Below are 25,293 nucleotides of genomic sequence, written 5' to 3' on the forward strand. Positions count from 1 at the left end.
TGTTTTTTTACTTTTTCTGAAAGACCAAACTATTCTATGAAAACAAATCTCCGAGGCCTATGATTATTTGTATGTATACACTTGAGTGGGAGCAAAGGATATAAGCTCTTTCATCTCTCATTTGATCTTTTATCCTGTTTAACTCGTTTCTTTTGCTAAAGACATTACTTCAAAGACTACTCAAAAAAAACAAATCATTATTTCTGTTAAAGGCTAATTTTCTCAGTTATTTGCAATGCAAACAGCCATAGCTCTCACTATAAGGTTTTCATTTCATAATGGGAATAATTAAGTTAATGCTATTTTAATATCTTTTGTAACAGATACTTAATATCTTTACTGTCAGGAGAATAGAATGATAAAGTATTTTTAAATGCTTCAAAATTGCCAGGACATATCCATCATACCACCAGGAAGTGTACATCTTTGAAGAAAACAAACCACAAACAACCAAGAATGCCAAGATCTTCTCCAACCACAATTACTTTTAATCTATGAAATAGTTTCCTTACAAATAAAGTAGTTTTTAGGAGTGACATTTACTGTTGATGTGGTCTGTTGAATGGGTGTAGTCAGAAGGGAAGTTCGGCTTGTTACTTTTCCAGAACTGCAAAAAGTGTCATCATTAAGAGAAGGAGGAGAAAGACTTGTACCCATCTTCTTGGGGCATGTAAGGTGAGAGTGAAGGCTCGCAGTTGGAGAATCTGTGGATGTTGTGGGAGGAGCTGGAGATGCTCTCCAGTAAGCGGGTAATCCCTCTTCCTCGGACACTACTGTTGGGGCCTGACACTTTGACCCCAGATGGGCAATAACCTAGGGTATTAAGAAGACAGGAAAACAAACAGCAGTTTTACATCTGTATTCTATGGAGGCACATCAGTTAACCTCATTCTACTGCAGGACTCAAAGCCACAGTTAAAAAATCATGAGCAGATGGCAAGTGCATGAAGAAAAATGCTTCCTTTTGTTTTTTAGGGCAAGAAACCCCAACTGAAGTTCTTGAGGTACCAATGGAAATTTCATGTAAATGGCTTTTGAAAATTCTCATGTCATGACATCATATATCACACTGAAACTTTCAAACTATAGTTACTACAAGACAAACAGGGTTTCTTAGAAATATCCTGCACAAGTCTGAGGAATGTTACATTCCCCTAGTGACAAAGACACACACATTCAAACTCTTCAAACAAGACTCTCAATTCAATAGGCTCCTTTCATCCTCATGGCCACCCAGAAACACCCTGGGATCTCTGTAAGGTTTAAAGTGTAACCCCATTCTTATAAAAATGAAGGTGCTCACCAGTAGCTGTGTTTGATCTTTGTTCCTGATTATAAGAGTTGAAATGACAGAATCCTGGACTCTCAACTCTTAGTTTCTGTAAAGGAACAGGGAAATGCCAGGAAAAGTGTTATCAATTATTAAATGGCCTATTTCAATTCCTAATATTAAATATTTTCCAGTGTTTAGCTATTTTTTCTGTAAGAGAGGAGATGAGATAGACTGAGACTTCAGAGTCACAGGTTGAAGTGTTTGCTTGTTTGTTTTAAAAAGGTTAGATTATGACATACTTATTTTGGTAAGAACAAGACTGGCAAAAATTGGCAAAAGTGCTTGTGCCAAGCTTGATGCCCTGAGCTTGATCCCTGGAACCTACATGGTAGAAGGGGAAAACCAACTCCTGCAAGTTCTCTGACCTCCACAAGTACACCATGGCATGCACTCCTAGACAGACCATCAGACACCGAGGTGGGGAAAAAGGGGGAGATTAAAAAGAATGACTCAGAATAGAGAGAGCCCTGAGAAAGTAAAATCACTGCAGCCATGTCTTTGGTTGGGGAAAAAACAAACCCTAATACATAAATTTCAGACAGGAATTGGCAATACTTGTTCATTAACATCAGTAAAAGTAGAGAATGAAGTAGAAGTTGATGAGTGAGTTGGCAGGAGTATAGAAAATCTTTCTGCGATTGCTTCTGTTTTCATGGAGTAGAACCATCAATATTGGCTACAGCAAGGGTGGGAAAGGTGATAGAAACAGAGAGAAACTAAGACCAGAGAAATGGGAACTTCCAGGCAATGCCCATGAATTGATGAAGCTGAACATAAAATAAGTTTAGTACGATTAGTTATTATGGTGGTATGGAAGCGCCGCCCCACCCCGTGTGTGTGTGTGTGTGTGTGTGCGTGTGTGCATGCGCTCACTGAGTAAACCCAGGGACTTGTACATATCACACAAATACATCTTATCCCTTATTTTATTTGACACCTAGGCTACCCTCACACTTGCTATGCAGCCCAGGCTTGTGATCTTTTTGGCCCTGGCCTCCAGAGTGGCTGGGCTTAGTCATACCTAGAGACATAGTAGTTTCATTCTAAATTCATTTCAATTTGCAAATATAAAGAACATATTAGGTGAAGATTTAGACTTACTTAGGTTTAGTCTGTTAACCAAGTCTGATTAAGACAAGAGGATCAATGGAGTTTAGACAAGGCAGTAGAGAAGACAGACTAAAAACTGTAAGTTGGGGGAAGGCAGTAAGGGGTGAGGGAAGAGGTGGCACAAAGAAAACATGAACAAGAGGCCCCACATTTACGCATGCATATGGTGCCCTGGGCTGTTCAAGGAAGCAGCTCTATAAGGGAGCATAAGACAGTGGAGATCTAAGTGAACTGTACATGTCAAAGCAGAGGCCATAGAACTGCTCATATGGGGTTGCTAAGGAAGATTGTGAAAGTCTTAGAAAAGAGGTATGGGGGACAGGAGAGTAAGAAAAAAAAAAGAGCAGGGAGGTGGATTACTTAGTAGGAAAGTGAAAAAAAAAATTTTTTTTTTTCAATTAGAAAAATGCTTGTTCCCTTGGTTCAGTGCCACTCTAGTGAGGAGGCCCAACTAAAGTGACTCTCGACTCCCCAGCTGAGTTGCCAGGTACTGTTGCCTGGATGGCATGAGTTTAAAAGCTTAGGGATTTTAGGAAGAAGGAGGAAGTGTAGAAGCGTAATAAAGACACAAACACAAACAAAAAAGAAACCCAAAAACACTAACTCCAAATAAGATAGGAAAATACATCTACATTTGAAAACGCAGAAAGAGAAATTGCTTAGAATCAAACCAGAAGCAGAAAGGAAACATTTTCCCTCAAAGAGGTTAGATACATCCAAGGTTCTGCTGACAACAGAGGTTTTCTTACCTGGTAACGCCCTGCATCCAATACAACCATTTTGGGTGTCACACTATTGCTGGCCTCATAGTCTTGTAGTGGGACATGAGCTCCAGTGAGCTGGATTCCAAACAGAGTGGCAAGAGAGTTACTGATGCAGTACCTTTAAAAAAAGAAGAGATTTTGCTAGAGCAACTTTATGTGGTTCACTCTAAAAGCCTTCACGTTAAAAATTCCACCAAAGAAAGCACCTCAAAGATATTATTCTAATTTGGAGAAAATCTAGAGGTTCAGAGAAGAGGAGGCAGGAACAGCAGCAGCATTCCAGCCATGAGTGTTACTGCTGGTTAAGCCACCTCCTCATCACTAGATAACGTTTCGGGTTTGCTACAGGGGGTGGGGATGAGGGTTAAGGTGAGTAGGATTCTCCAGTGTTTAAGCGTCTGCATGGAAAGGTGTTGCTGAGAAGAAAGCCTAGGTCAGGAAGTCACCCAGTTACAGGTCTGTGTTGTTAATCAACCCTGAAGGCCAGCCTACCACTGGCAGCACCAAGCCCAGGCTGCCAGAAACTAGTTAAACCTGAGTGTGGGGTGAGCCCGCAAGCAGCATTCCTCCATGGCTCCTGTTTCTGCTTGAGTTCTTGCCCTGACGTCCCTCAAGTGTGACCTAGAAGTGTCTTCCCTTAAGTTGCCTTTGGTCATGGTGCTTGTCACAGCAGCAGAAAGCTAACTACAGCAGGGTTGTAGGTGCTTTCACTCCATAATAAGAACAGTGGTTTACAATTTTAGGGCATGATTACAAGAAAGTGATATCCTTAATGCCAGCAGGGAACAAGGAAAAACCTCAATAAATGCTTCTGAAGATTCACCCAAATTGTTCAGTAAGTAGTGATGTGGATAGAACAGTACAAGTAACATAAAGGAAAAAAACCCTTTGTTTTCACCGAACTTCAGTAAGGAAGATGAACAGACATTTGCCCCAGCTGACAGTCATAGCGAGCACAACCTGCAGAGCACAGCACACTTACGCGATTTTCTTGCAAACAGCTAAAGCACAGAAGAGAATATCATTTTCTTCATGCCACTTGCACCTGTACAAGAAAGACAACGTTAATGTACTAACAAGTGGTTGAGGATGGAATTTGTGGTAAGTCTTGGGTGCATCCCCAGCATGAGGAGGAAAAGTGTGCTAACTGCAGTAGCTAAACTAAATTAACTGTTTAGGGGTTTTAAATGCTGGATTTCCAACTCTCCTGAGCTGAGATCATTTAATAAAAACTGATACTATCAGTCAAAACTTTGTACATCTTTTACACTTACTTATTATTGTGCTTATTTAATACTGAGTATGCTCATGTGGCAGAGGGAAACTTGCAGAGCTGGTTCTCTCTCTCGGCTCTGTGGGTTTCCAGGATCAAACTGATGGACAAGCACCCTTACCTACTCAGGTATCTTACTGGTCCTCAAAGACTAATTTAATACAGATTTTAAAGTAAGAGGTGCATGTTACCTTCTCCAGAGAAAATTCTTAATGTTGAAACTACACACAACTATCCAATTAAATTCACCTTAAAATGAGAGTTGTAGAGGCACAGGAGTAACTAAAGTTAACATATACTCAGTCACAAAATACGGACTGCACACACTTTGCCAGACATTGACCTAGGCATTAAGGACAGAGTACTGAATGAAATAATCCCAGAACACTTTCTTTGTAGTGGGAAAGACAGATCAAAAGACATACAGACATACTTAGAGAAATGTTCCAAAAATGATGACATCAACTATGAAGCAGTATCAACAGTTTGGAGGGAACAGCCAGCAATGGTACCACTGAGAAAGTGATGTTTGAATAAGAGGAAGGTTAAGGAGATGACTGAAGTCAGACAAATGATTCAACCCAGAGTCACAAATACAGGAACAACATACTTACATTTCCTACTAAGAACCATCTACTAGGACACAGCACAGCATTACTAACAATACAAAGCTTGCCTAAAATGCTTCTAAATCTATGGTACCCCATTCAAAGTGGTACTGTTTAATTTGTTTTTACTCACTTATTAATCTTATTCCATTAACCATAACAATCCTCCTAAAAATTTGAGTCTTTTCCTAGTTAAAAAAAAAAAGTGCCTTCTATAAACCTGCCAAAAATCAGACCTGGTTTGTGTATTTAAAAAAATGTTTATTACCTATGTAACAGAGTGTAGATGCCTATGAAGCCCAGAGGGGTCAGACTTGCTGGAACTGTAGTTACAAGCAGGTGTGAGCCATTCAACATGAGCTCTGGGACCTGAACTCTGGTCCTTTGGAAAAGCAGTATGCACCACCTTCTATCCCCTCTGTACTCTGGAGTCAATTTACATATCAAGTACTGATGCTGGCCCCCCCCCCACATATTTACAGTACAAAGCTATTTACACTCCTTTTTATTTCAAAAAGTCCTGGTGATTGCTTCTTCCCCTATTTCAAATTAGATTCTTCCTTCCAAGGAAAACTACCATTAGAATTTGTGTCATCCTACCGCTGTTCTAGTCAGACTCACTGGCTTCTCTTATAGTCCATGTACTCCCTCATCCCCAAATCACTACTGAGACTTCTATTGAAAACGTACTCTAGTCAGCCCACATCACTGCTCATAAAAATTCTATCTAAAAGATAGACAAAATATTTACCTCATAAAGAATTTCTTGGTTTTAAAGCCATCACAGTAAAGTAATTTGATGTTATTTGTCTCTAATCTGATCACACATTGCTCTTTGAAACCTTTTTCAGGCTTCTCAGAAGTCACCTTATGTGGTCTAGTACCTTCACACATCTTACTCGTGTTACTGGACAGGAGACTAAGGTAAGCACCATTGTGTCTATCTTCCCCACATTCTCAACCTGCTCTTGTATTATACAAGATCTGCTCATATCTTTTAAATATAAAAAGCCCATTTAATTGAACTATGTAGGAAATTCTAAAGTGATGTCACAATATAAAACCTCACCTCTTAATAGTTCTATTGCCAAGGCTTTGGTCAAGATGGAGAATTAAATACACATATTTATTTCTTGTCCCCAAAGTCTTTTGAAAAACCACAGTCAAATAATTAAATTCTCTACAAAAGACAACAACATTGTAGGAATAAATGAAGGAATGACGACTTAAGTCACTGCTTTTGTGGCTCACAGAACAGGCATGAAAGAAAAAGATCTACCTAATGATCCAACTATCACAACTTTAGATAGGTGCTAGACTCAAGGACATGCCCACACCAAAGAGCAGACAGGGGATGAAACATTTCCCATGTACATGTGACAACCTAAGCTCCATCTCTGGACCCCGAAGTGGGAAAAAAGAAGGTACTCCCACTGTTCTCTTATCTCCACACATGGCCCATCCACATCCTATATGCACACAGGCAAATAATAAGTTAAGAAAGGGCTGATGCAGGTTATATGGGGCTGAATTTCTGTTCGAAGAGCTGTTGATCTCTGTAACACCATGCAAGGGAATGAGCTGACTGCTCTTGACTTGAGGATTCTGCCTCCAACTTACCAAGCTCCTTTGATGGTTCCCCTGCAGCAAAGCTCAACTAGCAGATAGTTCCTGCCTACTTGGTTTTGAAGCCTCATTTCTAAATATAAAGATAACCAAGGAGAACCAGGAATTCAAAGGAAGCCTGCAACAAGAAAAATGCCACAGAAAGAATTTACAGTCCTGAAGAATGTATCCCAAAGAACAAGGGCAAAGAAACCGCCCTAACCCAGAAAATTGATCATGAACTGTGAGGTAACTACACAGGACATGGCTTCACTCCTCACCCTACCAGGCTTCATCATGGACACTGACAATGACTATAATTTGTGTAACATAGCAACTACAGGCCAGAGTGTGGACAGATCCAAAGCCACAGCTCTCTTTGCCCAAGCTTTCTTATAGTAATGACACAGCCTACTAATGAGGGCTCTGCATTGAGCCTTCTTGTTCAGCCTCTGTAAGTGATCTCATCTACACACTGGGCTCATTAGACTCTCAGAATGTTCTATAACTCAATTCTTCATTCTTTGTCATTATGTTTCTATTCTTTCTCCCCAGCTGCAGTCCTCAAGCAAGGTCTACTTATTTTTTTTTTTTTTTTAACCAACCTAAAACCACCTACTCCTCTGTCTCTGCTGTCACCACCCTAGTCTCTCATTTGTTGCCAGTTCACCCAATCATCATAGGCTCCACACCTCCTTTCTTATCTCCTCTCAACACAGCTGAAAAAAAAAAAAAAACCTCAGAGAGCTTTAAGAAACCTAATACATTTTCTTTCCTACTTGGTAAAATTACTATTCCTAACAAGGCTTTCTTAATCTTATTTTACTTCTGCTTCAGTTCTTAGCTTTCATATTACAATTAGTCTCTTTGACCATTCATTTAAAAAATATTTTATTAATTTATTCATATTACATCTCAATTGTTATCCCATCTCTTGTATCCTCCCATTTCTCCTTCCCTCCCATTTTCCCCCTACTCCCCTCCTCTACGACTGTGACTGAGGGGGGTCCTCCTCCCCCTGTATATGCTCATAGGGTATCAAGTCTCTTCTTGGTGGCCTGCTATCCTTCCTCTGAGTGTGACCATTCATTTTTATAGTCTCCCCTTCCACACACTTCTTGATTACTTCAGCACTTACTACAAACTAAAATGTTAATTTTCTTCAATATGTACTGCATGTATCTTTCCTATGTTAGCTTCATGAGGCAGGGGCACATTAATTTTTGCTATGTGCCTTCAGCATAAGTGCCTGGCACACAGAAAAGATGTGCAGTAATTTTTGTTTTGCTTTGACCGGGCCCTGGCTGGCCTGAAACTCCCTATGTAGATCAGGATAGCCTTGTGCTTAGAACACTCCTCCTGCCTCTGCCTCTGAGTGCTGGGGTTAAAGGTGTGTGCCACTATGCCTGGGTCAGTGTTTGCTGATTAGATAATGTCTATACTGCTTTAGTTAGCAGATCAAAGACTCTAAGTTAACCCACAGACAACCTGACAAGAAACACTAGAAAAGGACTGTTATTAAAATTTAATATCTGAGCCTCTAAAATAGTATGATCGTTACAACTTTACTACTAAGTCTTTTAGTAGGTACTTAAGTATGTTTAAAAACGAGTCATACTGACCTATATGACCACTTTCTAATTAGTTTCTATAGTTTATTAACCCTGAACTCCCTCGAAATCTCTTCCTACTTTTGAAGTGCCCCATGAAAGATAGAGGCATGTGGTCCCAGTACTTCCTCACTAAGCCGGCTGCAGTACTATGCCATCAGTCTCTCTGAACCAACCCTGTAGCACAGGCCTACAGAAAGGTCCTATAGTAAAACTACCTTAGTCTTGTTGAGCCTGTATTTACTTACTTTACATTGTATTTCTCCTAATTTAAACACCCATGGACTTCATCTCACACAGAAAGATAATATACAGTTGCCATTAAAGTGTATGGAAATAATTACCTGACCTAAGCTTACATAGTGGGTTTAAATTTTTTACTTTGTATTTTGTAACTATGGTTGCAGTCTTTCAACACTTTGGCCAATATTTAAACATTTTAGAAAATATTGTATTGATCTCTTCCGGTAAGGTGAAGAAAAGGCCAGCACAGAAACATGCACCAAAGGTCAGTTGTTTGGGAAGAAAATCCCAGACAACATTGGTAATCTTTTTAAATAAAAATGTTTTTATCAATATCAGTGGCACAAAGGATAATGCTGAATATAAATATAGACAGCAAATACTTCTGAATGCAGTTTCAGAAATACTTTGGCCAGTAACTGAAGTAACTGCCTTGAGTCTTACACACCTTAAAGATCAACAATGACAACAAAAAACAGTAGAGAAGATTCTACACTGACAGTATAGAGGACAGAACACTAAACCCAATTACACTGCAACGGAGAAATTTCTCGGTCTCTCATTCCAAGTCTATGTCTTCATTGTGGAGCTCAGGGAAAAAAAAAAAAAAAAAAAACTGTATGGAAGAGAGAAAAAGGGAACAGAAGCACCTGAGACTAAATTTAAATCATCCTCACAAAGAGGACAAGCACTCCAGGTAAAAACTGAACTACAGACTTATGAGAGAAAACCCTTGCCTGTAATAAAGCCCCTGTGCAATCAGGGAGGCAGAGGGAGGCAAATTTCTGTGTGTTTGAGGCCAGCCTGGTCTACAAAACAAGTCCAGCATGCCAAGGGTACACAGAGAGACCCTGCGTGGGAAAAACAAACAGAAAGAAATCATCTGTATAGGGGTGGTAGCAGAAGAGCCCTTTAGCTACTGGGTGATAGTGATGAGGAGCCAAAGGAATAAACTTAACATCCTTTAGGACCAAACAAAATGGAAAATCGGCTACCTTCCATCTGTCATGTTAGTGAACCTGTACACTGGTTGCTACACTAACAGAAGAGGGAGCCCTTGAACTGAACTTGCAAATCTATCAAAATCATCACCCAAGAGACAAAGGAAACAGCAGGCCTCATACACAGAAAGCTATTAGAACATACAATAAGTATCAAAACACCTGTAACTTCCAAAAATCCATGGGAAATTCTAACACAAGAGTCAATACAGAATTAAATGTTCTCACACAAACATGTGAGGACATAGAAACACACTCTGAAGAAAAATTTAGAACTAAGGACAATTTTAAAGATGAGAAATCGAACTGACTAGACTAAGAAATCAAAACAGAAGAAAATCATAAGTAGATTATAAAATTCCCAAAGAAACACAGATTCATTTTGAAAGAGAGGCTAAGGAAACCAGGAGACTGCCATCAAAGTAAATGATTAAAGAGTAAGCAGAGAAAATAACCACAGTGAAAGATAATATAGTAGCATATATTATAGATTTCCTTAAAAGAAATTAAGCATGGAAGAAAAATTTCTACCCCAGAAAAAAATCTCTAGAGACAGATGCTAATTTTTCATCCTGAAATGGTTTATCGGGCACCTTGTAAAATGTAGCTCAACAAACTGAAAGGAGCTACTAACAGGATGGAGGGCAAACAGTGAAGTCTTTAAAGTCTCTAGACTAAAAGGCCACACAGTTAAAGCTAAGAAAATGGTAAGCTTTGCAAAAGGAATACGCAACACAATGGAGTTGTATGTTTCAGGAATTCACAGACACAAAGTATGACTATGGCAATCTTAATCATGCAAAAACTAGGAGATACCTTGTAAGTCTCTCTTCAACCTATTATACACCAAGATTCACCAAACTTTTTCATGTATAGACACCTTTTAAGAGCAAACAGCTGAAAATTACAGAGTATGGGAAGAGGTATGGAAACATAGTAAAACACATTCTCAATGGGTGCTATATAAAGTGGACGAAGAGTTAACTGAGAGTAGGAAAATTTGCAGGCATGCAAACACATGCCTCTATTCCCAAGGAGTATGGGAGGGTGAGGCAGAATCATCCTGAGCTCAAGACTCATAGTGAGCCAACACAAATAATCACTGTAGTGTACATGTTCCTGCCAAGGCCCACGTGTCAACAGTCCTCAGCTTAATGTTCCTGGAAGATGATAGATTTATACTGGAAACAGGGTGTAGGGTGTGGTGGCTCACACCTGTAATTCCTGCACTCAGAGGCAGAAGCAGGCAGATCTCTTAAGTTTGAGACTAGTGTGCTTGACACAGTGATTTCCAGGACAGTCTGGTTTACACAGTGAGACCTTATGTAAAAAGGAGGGAGGTGAGGTTAGAGGCCTTCAGGTAGTTGAGCCTAGGGTGTGTCTGTTAAGACAACTGTTCAACACCAGCCCCTGTCCCCTCCTCTTTAACTTCCCAGTGAGTTAAGGCAGGTTTGTTTGTTTGTTTTTAAACCACATAACACTCCCTACTGCAAGGCACTGCCCGGACACAGCCACAAAAGCAAAGGGGCCAACTGATCACAGAGTTGAAGCCTCCAAAATCAAAACACCATCCCTTTCTCTATATAGGCTAATTATCTTGAGTGTTAATTATATAACAGAAAACTGAGTAGCCAACAATCAGTGTAGACAGATCTTATGGATAAATTCAAATCCTCCAATCTCCAAACAAAGGGAACAGAATATTCTCATGTGCTCACAGGACATAAATTTGTTATATACTAAGTTATCAAAAAACCCATTAACCTAAGTTTTGAAATAGCAATCAACATAGTTTGGTCTTAATTCAAAGACCTATAACTTATGAAAATTAACATACAAGGAAGCCTTTAATATGCTAATTTAAAAGCCATACATTTATTAGAGTTATCAGAGAATGAAATAAACGGTTTTGCTCAAAATGACATTTCAGAATCTATAGGATGTAGCAAAACACTGCAATTTTAGAAACTGAAATGTTGAGGCTTCCTCCCTTGCAGGTATCTAAACACTTAAAAAAATCTATTTTACTATGTATAGCTTCCCAGAAATATACCAATTACCAAATTTACTCCACTAAAATTATGGAGCTTAATTAAACCAGGTTCCATAGAAGAAAATTTACAAAGAAACTGCCCCCCACCCACAACACAGCAATAATAGACCTCAAAAACTAAGCCAAGTCACTTCTGAGAAAATTCCTGTGATTCTATCCCTCAGACCATGAAGGACAGGAGTCCTGAAATGTTATGGTTCTACCAACACTGACTCCATTCTGTGCATACCAAGACTGTTCACATAGTAAGACACACATTGAGCAGATTTCTCACAGTCAGCACCATCTGCCATTGGAAAGAACAGAGCCTATTAGAGAAACTGCATCCCAGGGTGGAGTGAAGCAATTAAAGATAAAGCTGGAATGTACCAGAAAGCAAAAGGCACTCAGATCAGGTGCTGTGAGAAGGATACAGAAATCACAGGAACTTCTACAGGCCACATGATTTTAGAGCTTAAAAGTAAGTTCCAATAACAATATAATTCCCTGAATGACACATGAATTCAAGTCTATACTCACATAAATACGTGAAAAATATGAAGGAGAAAAGAACTTTATTGTAGAATGCTAGCTAATAAATGGCAAGGAACAATAGAAAACCATGACTACACAGCATGGCAGGAACCCTTCCCATTAAATCATCACTGGATGCCAGAACTGGAACTTGACACTTTAAGGAATTACATCTCTCTGCAAAAACACTTTATTTTTTTATTTTTTGGAGACTGAACCCAGGGCCTTCTGTTATCTAGGCAGCACTCCACTGCTGACCTACATGTCATTATGAGGTAGGTACACTAAAGTAACAGTTCAAAGGTGACTCAACAGATCTACCTTAGACAAGTGTCTAAATTCTCAATATCAGGAATGGGGCAAACTGACAAACCATGCTTTCAAGTGTGAAATACTGAAAGACATAGCACTTTTTTGTTTTGTTTTGTGGTATTCCTCCTAAAATGTATAATCTTAACTTAGTCATCAGGAAATATAAACCGACTCAAACTGAGAAACACTTGATAAACTAATTGGACTTCACTCTTCAAGATCATAAGAGACTAAAGTCTGCAGGAGTGGTGGTTCATGCCTGTAACAGCAGCACTTAGGAGCCTGAAGCAGTGGGATCATCAGTTCCAGGTCAACCCTAGCCACACACATGCTCAGTAAAGGTTACACCAAAATACTTGCAAGAGATATGCAATGTGACTCAGGACTAGACTCTAGATACTGTTTTCTGTATAAAAGACACTATGGAAGAACTGGCAACCTATGAACTTCAGCTTAGAAAATAGTACTGTGTATCATGGCAATATTCTCACGTTAGTAATTATACTACTGTAAGAAAAATACTATTCTTAGGAAATATTGGCATACCTGGAAACAAAGAAGCATGGTGACTAGTTTACTCTCAAGTGAAATAGAAAAAGTATATTTAGAGACACTTTATAATGAAATGTGTTAATGTTAATTAAGGAAACCAAGAAAGTACTGTTTATTTTATACTAACCTTTTAACTTTTCAGTAAATCTATAATTATTTCAAAACAAAAAATAAATATTTTTGCCAACTTAATTCACTATGTATTGCTTTGCATAAATTATATATGATGAAAGCAATTTAATAAAAATAAAATCTTAATCTAGAAACAGTAAAGAAATTCTAACTGATAAAGATTAGTCAGTTTATTTGGCAGGGATTTTTTAGTATATATATTTCCATTAATTACTGTATGCTAAAAAAATATTAAAAATGGCATCTAAAAGTAAGTTTTCCCAGGCTGCAGAGCTGACTCAGTGGTGAAGAGCCCCTGTAGAGGCCCTGGGTTTGGTTCCCAGCAACAGAGGATCTAATACCTTCTCCAGGCCTCCAGGATTACTAGGAACTCCTGTGATGTACACACAGGCAAACACTCATACATACAAAAAAATAGTTTTAGACATTTACAAGGTATAACTGAAAAGTACTCCACAAAAGGCAAATAAATAAACAAAACACAAAGCCTAAAACCTAGTCCAAGCTTATTTCCTCAGAACGTAGTTTAGAAAAGGTATCAACATCAATGAATTACAAAACCATTCTCAATACCTTGTGTTGCTAGAATAGTCCCACATGGCCACATCTAGGAGGCTTCGAACCCAGGTCTTAGAGGGCTCCTTGAGGAATTTCTGCTGGTAGATTCCCACTACAAGGTCCTCTACAGTGAGAAGTTCCAGATCTTGCCTGATTTCTTCAATTAGTGAATAGAAAAACACAGTGAGTGAATCTGAGCATTCAGAGCACATATCAAGACAAAGTGTACACTGCACTTCTCGCTGTGACACAGGTTCTACTCACCTGACGCCCGCTCCATGCGCTTTAAACACCAGTTGACTCTGGCTCTATCATCAGACTGTGGAAGGAAAATCACTACTTGTTATTTTTCACCTATTTTGAATTATTTTAATTAACAGTGTCCTTTTAAATTGGTGTATATAGGAGAGACACTAACTGAAAACTATTAAAAAAAAAGCATACATTAGAAAAACACTACTGCTATTATTAACATTCTCTTTCTCTTCTCTCTCTCTCTATATACATATATACGTGTATGTGTGTGTGTATATATATGTATATATATGTAGTTTATGAAAGGCAAGTGAGACAGGGTAGACCAAGGGAGAAGTCAATGTTCAGATCATGTGATCTGGTCATGGTAATGCAACTTAAACAAGTTTGAGGCCCAGTTCTTGACTACTATCCTACAGGATTTAGATTAAAAACAAAAACAAAAAACAAAAAAAAAACTTCTAAATATCACAAAACAATGGGTAAGAGAATGTAACAAAACCAGCTTTCAACAGAAAGTAATCTTATGTAGCATGTAATTTTGTATCTACACAAGAATCCATTTGTTGGACTAAAATGATATTGCAGGTATTTAAAAAGGGCTTTGGAAAAAAAAATACTATTTTCAGCTTTTGTAGCCTCCAAAATTAAGAACTTAAAGGCTATACTAGCTAAACAAAAATCAGTTCAGAATGTTGTTTTAAAATACACAACTAACAAAAAATTGAAATTCTTTTAGTATTTTTCAAGTCTTCTGGTGTTTAAATGAGAAATCTTAAAAGAATGTCTTACTGGATATTACCTTGCAGTAAATAGGTGGCCAGTTCCCTGGGTTTGGATGAATAAATTTATAAAGGTTTTGTAACACAGTTGCTTGGTCATGCCCGAATTCAAAGTTTGAAATAGGAATCTTGTGACTAGAATCACCTGAGGGAAATAAAGAGGTGGAAATTCAACCACTGAGCAAGACAAGTTATTACCAGCTAAGTGTGGGACAGGAGGAATACAGGAGGACAGCAGTGGGTGGCTCACACGGAAGCACTGTGCCAAGCCTAGTTCTCATCAGATACTTTACACACTTTAAACCAAAATCCTATGGTTACTCTAGAGGGTGGGAAGCACATACATAAATTAACAAGAGACCACAGAGACTCCCCGAGACTAAGTTAACAGTTAATCAACAATGGAGTCATTACTTGAACCCGTGATTCTTATCAAGTCTACAGTGTTTGCACTATTCCCATCATGTTTTTCAAAAATGTTTTGTTAAAAGAAGGCTAGAGGATTTCATAGCAGTTATATTTTAAAAATTTTTTGTGCATGCGTGTGTGTGTGTGTGTACACATACATGTATATCTGGATGTTTGTCTGAACAGGGGCTGCAAAAGCATGTGTGTGCATGTGGAGAGCCTATCAAGAATCATACTTATCTCTTCCACCTTAATGCCTGAGGCAGGATCTTTCAAGCAAACCCCAAACTTGCTGATATGGCTAGTCTCTGGGGCTCCGTGGTCTCTGCCTGAGGCTGGAATACAGACAGGCACTAGGCACTTAGGTAGCTTCTGGGGATCTAAACTCCAGCCGTCACACTTGTGTCATAAGCACTTTAACCAGTGAGCAGTTTTTCTAGCCTCTGCTTTTTTCATTAAAAAAATTCTAACAAAATTCAGAACACTTCTCTTATAAAGACCTGGCCACGGTGGGGTGGCGGGGGAGGGGGTAAGGGACTGCCAATGGTACTGGTGATGTTCTGTTTTCAGCTGACTGGTGGGTACACTGCAGTTCATTAATATTCTACACTGTAGGTCAGAGTTTTTGGCTGAAGATGCATTTGAAAAGCTGATGGACCTTTCATATAGAAAGCTGTAATAAGGATTCAGAGCTTTGCTGTTTTAAAAGTAGAACTTCTCTAAATAAAAATCATTAACCAGTGAAATGAACAAGTCAAGCTCTTCTGCCTCAAGTGAGGGAAGAAAATCAAGCCCTCTTAGTCCCAAGCTCAGACAGAACCTGAAGCACCTCTTTGTGAGGAAATTAAGTGTGCCACTGGACTCCATATTAAAATGCCTTTCAATCCTGAAATTCTTTAGTGCTCTAACATGATAAACTGTAATGCCCATGAAGCAGTCACCTGACTTCACTTACACAACGTCTTTGAAAAGTATTTATTTGGGAAGGAGGTACATGTGGGTTCCTAGGGATCAAACTCAGACCATCAGCTTTGGCAGCAAGCACTCTTACCCACCGAGCCATCTTGCTAGCCCTGAGAAATCTATGAGCACTGTTCCCTGGCTACTACTTGAACAGAGCACATCAGTATGTAAATTTAGCTTGGTAGGTCTTCTCCAAATCAGAACAATTACATTAGCACAGGCATTTTTAGGTACTCTGTCAACACAGCTGTCACTCTAACCGTCATTTATCTTACTTAATTGGCACATTTCCCAGGGTTATTTAATTGGCAACTTAAAACACACTTAAATTGGCAAGCTCCAAACATTTTAAGTTTGTCTGAATGAGAAACTGTGCTGTTTCAATTAGCTGGGATAATAAATTAAGAAGTCATTCCCAGCTGTGGACTCAGCTCAGTAGTAGTGCCTTTGCCTAGCTGAACAAAGACCTGCCTGGATTTGATCCTCAGCATGAAAAAAAAGTTTTGGCTTTTAGTAAGATATAGATAAGATAGAGACAGCTTTGAAGAAAGGAGTATACCTTCTGTTAACTTGTTTAATGTGGCAGTACTGCAAAAACATGCAATTAAATATTTAAAGGTTTTTTTACCATTATCAAAACAGCAAAGGTAAGCCACTGATACTCTCAATGAATGAGTTGACACAGTGCAGGAAGGCGATGCATTAATTCAAATGATGAACCAACTGAAATGTTTTCAAGTTAAAACATGAAAATTAAATCAGAAACTAGGCACGGGTTGATAATGAATTCTCTGTAGCCCATGCTTGCTTCACACTGTGGGAGACCTTCCTGCCTTAAGTCTTTCACGCTCTTGAATTACAAGCATGAGCTACCGTACCTGGCTCCATTTATTGTTGACATAATGTTCTTGTGGACTGTGTACAGTTTACTCTTGTTCTTTCAAATGCTGATTTCTCTACCCCACTATCTGGGGACACTGGATTCTGATGTTTATTCTAAGTATCTCCTGTTTCAAGTTTGTGTAAACATGTCACCATTTGTTCTCTGTCTTGCCAATAAAACCAACTAGCCAATGTTGAGCAATAACAGAGAATAGGGTGGGACACCCTGACCCAGTGAAGGGAGGAGGAAGAGGAGGAAGGAGAGGGTGGAGCCATGAGGAGAAGACCAGGAAACACCAAGAGAAATGAACCAAGTCTAGGAGATGAAAATAAAGCAAGTATAATGTGGGAAATCTGAATGGGAAGAAACTATACTAGCATGGAGGTTTAAGACGAAGTAATTACTGCGCAACATTGTGCTATAGGCTAATTAAATAAATTCTGGTCTCTCTGTGTGGTTATTTGGGTATAAAGCTGGTTAAGGAGTAACCACTGATTTTTACTAAAACAGTAATTCAATATTAAATATTAATAATCATTTAATAATTTATGAATTTTTAAAGAAGACATTTTTATTTGTGTCTATGTGTTTGTCTGTATGTCCAGCTCCTCCACTTGTTTTTAACTACCATCTATTTAGTAGCACAATGACCTCAAATAATGTAACTTGTGAGGAAGATTATAAAACATCTTTCTGTATTATAAACTTCTTTTACTATTTAAAAACATATGAGGTACAACTTAAAAAAAGAAAAATCTGGTATACTTTTGGTTGTGAGCCTAGCCATTAATGGCTGCTCTTTTAGAAGACCAGGGTTCAATTCCCAGCACTCACATGGAGGCTCATAACTCTCGTCCCAGGGGTTCTGGAAGGATAGGCTCTTCTGGTTTCTGAGAGCACCAGGCACACACATGATGTGCAGATACTCATGCAAGGCAAAACACCTACACACATTAAAAAACAAATCTCTTAAACTCCTTAGTCTACAGTCTACATACAATTTGGTTCCTGGGCAACAACATATCCACATTACACACACACACACACACACACACACACACACACACACACACACACACACACACACACCAGACAAATTCAAAATATAAAGGAGAAGTACCAAATTTTCGTATTAAAAATAACAGCATTACAGAGCCAGAGACAGGTCAACAGGTAGGTAAAAGCATTTGCCTTGTAGTCATGGCATCTGACTTCAATCCCTAAAATCAACATCATTTAACAACAACAACGAAAAAGCTGGATGTGGCAGTGGGCATCTGTTATCTTAGTACACCTACTTCAAGATGGGGGACAGAAGCAACAGAATCTGCCAGAAGCTCAAGATCCAGCTGGCCTGCTTCACAATGGCAGAACGAGAAAACATGCCTAACAAGGTGGAAGGCAACAACTGACTCCCCAAAGTTGTCCTCTGATCTGCACATGTGTATGGTGCGCGTGCGCACACACACACACACACACAACTAGATTATAAAAGTTATAATGTGCTTGTTAAAGTAGGCTTAACAAACATTTCTAATACTTCTACAGGTTAGTTGGCTATATTATAAAGTTAAACTATACAGGCAGGAATTAAATGGTCCCTTAAACAACATATTGAATTAATCTCAGTTTAATGTAATAATGCCATAATTTTCATTTTAATCAAGCAGTAAAGTGCTTAAACCCTTGTTTCTATGAGTTGTCCTCCAATTTTAGGTAAGTTAATCAGTCAAACTTTTTGGTTGCAAAAATACTTAAAAGCCTAATTTCCTTACCCAAACCTCAAAACAGAACTCTGAACTGTATTATTTTTAAAGCATAAATTCTAAGAAAAATGTTTTAAAATAGACACTGCTCATAAGTGGGTCTATGTCTGGATCACCTGAAACTTTTCATGACTTTCCTAAGAGCATGGCCATTATACCAACAGCTAACCTTGAAAACCCATGGATATGTAGCAATAGGAAAATAAAATCATATTGCTTTGGAAAAAAGAGAGCTCATACATACATACACACATGTCAGTAAAGGTTTTACAAGTTTTTGGTGGGGGGCCGAGCTCTGTGGCAGTGATCGCCTATCATGTGTGAGGCACCAGTTCAGTCCCCAATACCAGGAGTGTGCGTGTGTGCAGGTTAAAGGTTTTAAGGATTGTTCCCCGTACCACCCCCCGCAGTTTACACTTTCTAAGTTAAAGAAGTAAGTCTTAACAGGGCTGCACACACTCAGTCCCTCTTATCCCAATTCCTTTATACTTACTTGCAGCCTGGCAATGGAATCGAAATCCTCGTGGAATTTCGCCTACAATACAAAGTGTTTTGCTGAGAAGCAGAGATCTGGATGTTCACTTACGTGTGCTATAGTAATACTTTGCATGATGACCAAGTGTCAACACAGGTTATTTTATGTTAAAATACAAAATTAAAACTTCCTAGTGTCCTTTCTTGTTTTTGTTTTGTTTCCTTTTGTCTTAGTGGTGGTGGCTGTTTGACAATATGGTAACTAAAAATAATATTTATGTATTTTCCAAACCACTTTTCACAGCAAATTGTTCCTTAATAGGGAAAGAAAATTCACTCCAAAGAGCTTCTATAACTAGGGGTCCATGAAGGCTTTGAGGTGGTAGAGCCTGTGATACTGCAAGCATATACAAGATTTTCATTAAAGAATGAAGAAAATCTTGAAATTTTATCTTTTCAGTGTTTCGTAATACATATCCCCCCCACAGAAAACCTAAAAACTATGTAAGTTGTGCTAAGTAGCATAAGCATTATTAGCTCTGTTGTCCACAGAGAAGATCAATCTTAAATCAACTCAGTCCAAATCCAAATCAATTTTCAAGTCTTCTCTTGATGCATTTCCCCCCCTGACTTAAAGGATCTGGTGGTTCACTTAACTGTTCTCGGTCATGCTGGGAATGGAACAGACCTGTGTTTTTGTAACTATCTTGTCTTTCATTTGTTTATAGAGACAGGGAGTCACTTATAGCATGGATCCGCTTGCCTTAGTCACCCTCCTGCGTGAGTGCTGAGGTCAAAGGCTTGAGTCTCCCCTGGGTGAATGTTTTGCTTTTAGTAGGGGGTAGAATAGTAGAAAGGAGATGGCTAACAATGTTTAGAGTACTGGGTTACCTCCACACTGCTTCAATAGTTACTACATAAACTTTATGAATGAGCTAACTGGTGGTTACAAAGCAGTATCAGATTCAAACTAAAGACTACTGCAGTGAAGGATGGGACAGTGAAAGAAAAGAAAGGCATAAAGCAGAAATATCCCAAGATGTATTTGGTATTCTATCCTCTGACTTCTAATGTTCACTTAAGGGAACTGCGTCAATCAACCAGCCACGTCAACACCTAGTTCCTGACTGTTGGGTACTTAAGAATTCTATGTACTCTTTAAGAACTCAGCCATTACTTCAGCTTTTAAGAAAACTACTACTACTAAATAGAGCTGGTTTTTAAAAACTATACACTTTAGGATCTATCTAATACTGGCTACTTACCTGGATGGATAAAGCTGTGGAAATCTGCCATAATACCTTCCTGGAGGGAGTATTTAACACAGCCAATTTCACAAGGGAGGAAGCGCTGTTCACAATGAGGAGGTAGCTCACCATGACTAAAAATGTTCAGAAAATAAAAAATGCCTCCAAGGAGAGCTGAAAAACAAAACAAAAAACCCCAAGACTGTTAAAACCATTTTTTGTACAGGAATGTGTTTTTGTACATTAGTGAATTACAAAAGATAAAACTGAATTATGCCAGATAAGTAAAAGTTTTATAATCACATTTATCAAGAATTTTAAGTAGCAACCATTCTTTACATAAAGTAACAAAATTATTCAGTCCTGCAACAGCCTCTACATAATTCAGCAATAGAGTAGCATTGGATTTCAGCAATGACTGACATTGTGACATATGCAGCAAATAGGTTTGGGAAATAAAGTCCAACAGAACAAATGAAATAGAACTGTAGCTATAGAACTTTTAGTTCTTTGCTTTTGTACTTTCTGTTAATATACAGAAGACCACCTATAATATAAGGGAAATATGCAGGACTAGTACTGGCTACTGGCTACTTAAGACCAATGTTAAAAGTCTGTGTTAAACAAAGGCAGAGCACAATAAAACCAGCTGGAAGGAACAGGAAAGGCCCTTTATTAGCCATGTTCTCTTTGAGGGCAGTGCAATGATTCATACTTCATGCCTGCCCATCCCAGAATTCAAATTCTTTTTTTTTAATTCAAATTCTTAATTGGAAAATAATAACAACACATCTTTATGGGTTACCATAGGGTTTCAATATTTATAAATTGTAGAATGATTAAATCAAGCTCATTAACATATCTATCAATCTATTCTACTTATTTTTGTAGTCCAAAATTTAAAGTCTACTCTCTTCCTAGGCTGAGTAATAAATAGGTCTACATCTATAACCTAAGTGTGATAGGTACAAAGAAGTCTAATTATGCTTAATGATGTATGAAGTGGTAGAAACCAAAAAAGATTTTTGTTACAAAAACCTTTCCAATATTATTTCAACAAATTCAAATTAGTTAATCCAGCATTACATTGGTGTATTAGTGTTTAAACCCTTATAGCCAATTATTTTGAAATGTAAGATCAAAATGAACAAACTACACTTTGGGCGTGGGGCGCACATGAATGGGCGTGCCCTGGAGTGAGGCCACGCTTTAGTGACATTCCTTAGGAGCTGTCTATGTCTATGAGAGACGAGACTTGAGGCTTGCTAATCAGGCTAGCCCTCCCCAGCAGGGATTATAAACCAGCACCACCACCTTCACTGTTTATATGAGTGCTGGTCTTCACTGCTGCATGGCAAACACTTCACTGCTATCTTCCCACACCATACAGAAACCTTTTTAAAACTTGCTCAATATGTCATTCAAATCTGAGTACAATGTTTTAGGAATACTCTACCTTGATCACTTTTTATAGACAAGTTTGACATATCAGGGGGAGAAATGCTTGGTTTTGGTACAAGCGTGCCTGGTCTTCTCAGTGGTGTAGATATGAGTTTCTGAAAGTAAGAGAGTCACCAATCAAACATTTATTTTTTTGGTTTTTTTTGAGACAGGGTTTCTCTGTGTAGCCTTGGCTGTCCTAGAAGCTTTGTAGACTAGGATGGCCTCGAACTCACAGAAATCCATCTGCCTCTGTCTCCCGAGTGCTGGGATTAAATGTGTGCACCACCACACCCGGCTCCAATCAAACACTTTTAAACAGAGCTATTACTGAATACTTTACTTCCCATATTTAAATACAACAAAGTAACCACAAAATAGCCAGTGGACTGAGTCAGCGTTCCCTCAAGACCAATGTAGACAAATTTATCTTCAGTGATATCAGCAGCTAAAAGCAGTCAACAGCAAATCTGTAAGTGGTATGAGCAGGAAGGTGAGTGGTAAACAGACGCCAGCTGGAGGACATTTGCTCACTACTGACCATCTCGTCTCACTAAGTCACCGTCAAACACCAGGCTGGTGGTCAAAATATTTTTGAAAGAAAACAACAAAACCACAAACCCCGTAATATTGTTTGTGGTTTTCACTTAAAAGTAAAAACTAGAACAAATTGTGTCTCCAACTGTCACAATATATTTATTTATTTATTATTTTTTATTTTTATTTTTCAACTCAAACCATGAAGATTTGTTGTTTCAAACAAATAGGCACTGATGTAGGCAAATGGACAGATGCTGGGACTCACAAGCAAACACTGGGCAAAGCCTAGGGAGTCCTGTGTCACAATATATTTAAGTCTGAGGAGACATTTGTATAGAAAAATATGTACAGACAGGTGTTTTCCTGCATGTATGTGCGTCACATGAGTGAGTGCAGCACCAGTGGAGGCCAGATGAGGGCATCAAAATCCCCTGCAACTGGAGTTACAGATGGTTGTGAGCCACCATGTGGGTGCACCGACTTTAAAGTGGGTCCTTAACCAATGACCCATTGCCAGCCCCTTGAGAAATGTTTTATAAGAAATTACAATGACAAGAAAAAACAAAGCTCACAGCACAAATCCTCTTAAGTCCACCTGAATCAAGTCATCAACTTCAAACATAAATCTACCGTATTTCTTTTTTAAAAGATGTATTTATTATTATGTATACAACGCTCTGCCTGCATGTACACCTGCAGGCCAGAATAGGGCATCGGATCACATGATAGAGCCACCATGTGGTTGCTGGAGATTGAACTCAGGACCTCTGGAAGAGGTCTTAACCGCTCTTAACCGCTGAACCATCTCTCCAGCCCCAACCAACCATATTAAAAAAAAAAAAAAAAAAAAAAAAATTCCCGACTTTTGACTTTCAGTCCAATGTCACTAATTTAAGAATGAAGTTCCAATATGTACAAATAATAAAACATAAGGGATAAGGAAAACTTCAGTAATTACCTTTCTGAACAATAATGAACAGAAAAACAATTTCTATTTAGTACTTTACTATCCTATCACGTGGGAATTTGCCTAACTTCGTTGCCTGTACGCTCTGCAAATTTTAACTCAGGTTTTCATTCACATCTTACTCTGATATTTAAAGGGTTTTTTTTTTTTTTTTTTTTTTTTTTTTTTTTTTTTAAGGCGCCTAACCGTTAAGAGTTGAAAGGGACTCTGGGAGGCCATTTAGCGTGAGCCCTGACCACCAGCCTTCCTGTCCCCTTGGGGTCTCTGCGCTACCTGGAAGCTTCCCGAGGGTGCCTCGGGCTCCACCTTGGCTGGGAACCCACAGGCGGTGGGGGGGGGGGGGCGCTACCCTTACCTGCTTCTCTGAAGGCCCAGAATCCTTTCCCTGGGCGGCTCTCCATTCTCGAGCCATTTCTGAATATTTCTCCTTCTCATCTTCTCTCAGGAGCTTTGGGAGAAGAGGGAGACAAGAGAGGGAGGTGGTGAGGCGTCCGTTCCACGCCCTGGTTCTGGAAGGTTCTGTCGGTTGGTCCGGCCCAAGGTTAGGGCGGAGTCCCCCCCGCCCCCCTCCACAGACGCTGTAGGCCGCGTCCCCACCGCGCCCTCCCTGCTTCCCAACTGCCCGCAGCCTCACCGCCCAGTCGGCCGAGCAGTAAGGGATGGCGTCTGCCACACGGGCCACCGGCAGGCCTCGCCGGCGCAGTTCGGGAATCTTCTCCTGCACAAAGAAATAGTAGGCATTGCGGCTGGCTCTGCGGTTGGGCATGGCGTCGTAGGGCCTCGACGCCCTCCAGAGACACAGCAAGCAGCCGGCGCCCTCGCCGGGCTCCCGCCCTTAGTAACTGAGCCGGGTAGCTGCGCGCGCATCAGCCGTGTGCTTGGCCAATCAGGGCGCAGCGCGCAGTCGCATTGGCCCCCGTTAGAGGAGGGGAAAAAAAAACAGCCTGAAACTGGAAGATTCCACCTCGTGCAGGAGGCGGAGCGGGCGGGGAGGGGGAGGAGCGAGGCGTAGGTGGGGAGCGCCGGGATTGGCTGGCTGGAATGCCTGGTAGGTGGGGATTGTCACGTGGAAGGCCTGGTGCTTTTTTCTGTTTATTGTTGCGTAGTACGCCCAGTTAGTAGGAAGAGGACCCGAAGGTGTTTTCAGTTCCCGGGTGTTTCGCAGCTGGAAATAGCAAGCGTGTGCAAAGCACTGAGATGGAAAAGGTGGGGACAGTAGGGTGTTTCCAAGACAACAATAATAAACCCAACGTAGTTTAAAACTTTTGTTACTTATTAGCATTTGGGGAGCTGAGGATTGAATTAGAGCCTTCAATGTGCTAGGCAAGGCCTCTACCACCAAGCTAAGTTCTCAACTCCTTCCCCCAATTTTTAAAAAAAGACTTATTTATTATGTATACGGTATGCATCAGATCGCATTATAGATGGTTGTGAGCCACCATGTGGTTGCTGGGAATTGAACTCAGGACCTCTGGAAGCACAGGCAGTACCCTTAACCTCTGAGCCATCTCTCCAGCCCCCCCTCCCCCAATTTTTAAAGTGCAGTTTACAATTAGTCATAAGAAAACACAAGAGGCTGATATTTTAAATAACGTCCTCGAATAAAGTTTTATAGGCTTTCTCATAAGGTCTGGATAGTTTTGGCGGTCAGTTGCACTAGCAGGTGACATTTTTGGAGTTACTGTAAAGTGCTTTTTTCATAAGCTACCTAATTACGGCTGACTCCAGATTGAGCCTATGTACTTAGTAATATTGAGTTCTCATACTGGTTCAAATAGTGCTTGATTCACTTGGGTTTTCTCATTGTATTCCCCAACGAAATTTTTTTTTCCTTTTTTAGTTTACTAACTTTGTGGATGTGTAGAATGTTTTTTTTATGCACTTGAAAATTAATATAAAAA

The 25,293-nt window shown here is 39.5% G+C and overlaps 1 protein-coding gene across 1 annotated transcript; it reads right to left on the bottom strand.

Annotated features, from left to right (window-relative positions):
- Positions 1-523: 523 nt before the first annotated feature.
- Mael (maelstrom spermatogenic transposon silencer) lies at positions 524-24,210 on the bottom strand. Its single transcript, XM_051148257.1, has 12 exons — positions 24,027-24,210; positions 23,748-23,840; positions 21,902-22,001; positions 20,464-20,619; positions 19,218-19,259; positions 14,725-14,849; positions 13,932-13,986; positions 13,683-13,824; positions 4,190-4,252; positions 3,193-3,325; positions 1,304-1,379; positions 524-813 (listed from the first exon to the last, which is right to left on the bottom strand). Exons 1-12 carry the CDS (start codon positions 24,156-24,158, stop codon positions 626-628), a joined length of 1,305 nt encoding a protein of 434 aa, XP_051004214.1. The 5' UTR covers positions 24,159-24,210; the 3' UTR covers positions 524-625.
- Positions 24,211-25,293: the final 1,083 nt, after the last annotated feature.

Source organism: Acomys russatus, chromosome 6 (assembly GCF_903995435.1).
Source record: "Acomys russatus chromosome 6, mAcoRus1.1, whole genome shotgun sequence".
Lineage (NCBI taxonomy): Eukaryota > Metazoa > Chordata > Mammalia > Rodentia > Muridae > Acomys > Acomys russatus.

Coding starts and splice junctions, on each gene's coding strand:
- Mael (XM_051148257.1), bottom strand. CDS start 24,158: ATGCCCAACCGCAGAGCCAGCCGCAATGCCTACTATTTCTTTGTGCAG. Junction 3,326..4,189: donor GCTGTTTGCAAGAAAATCGC/GTAAGTGTGCTG, acceptor CTTTTTTTAAAG/GTACTGCATCAGTAACTCTC. Junction 1,380..3,192: donor TGGATGCAGGGCGTTACCAG/GTAAGAAAACCT, acceptor GTTCCTTTACAG/AAACTAAGAGTTGAGAGTCC.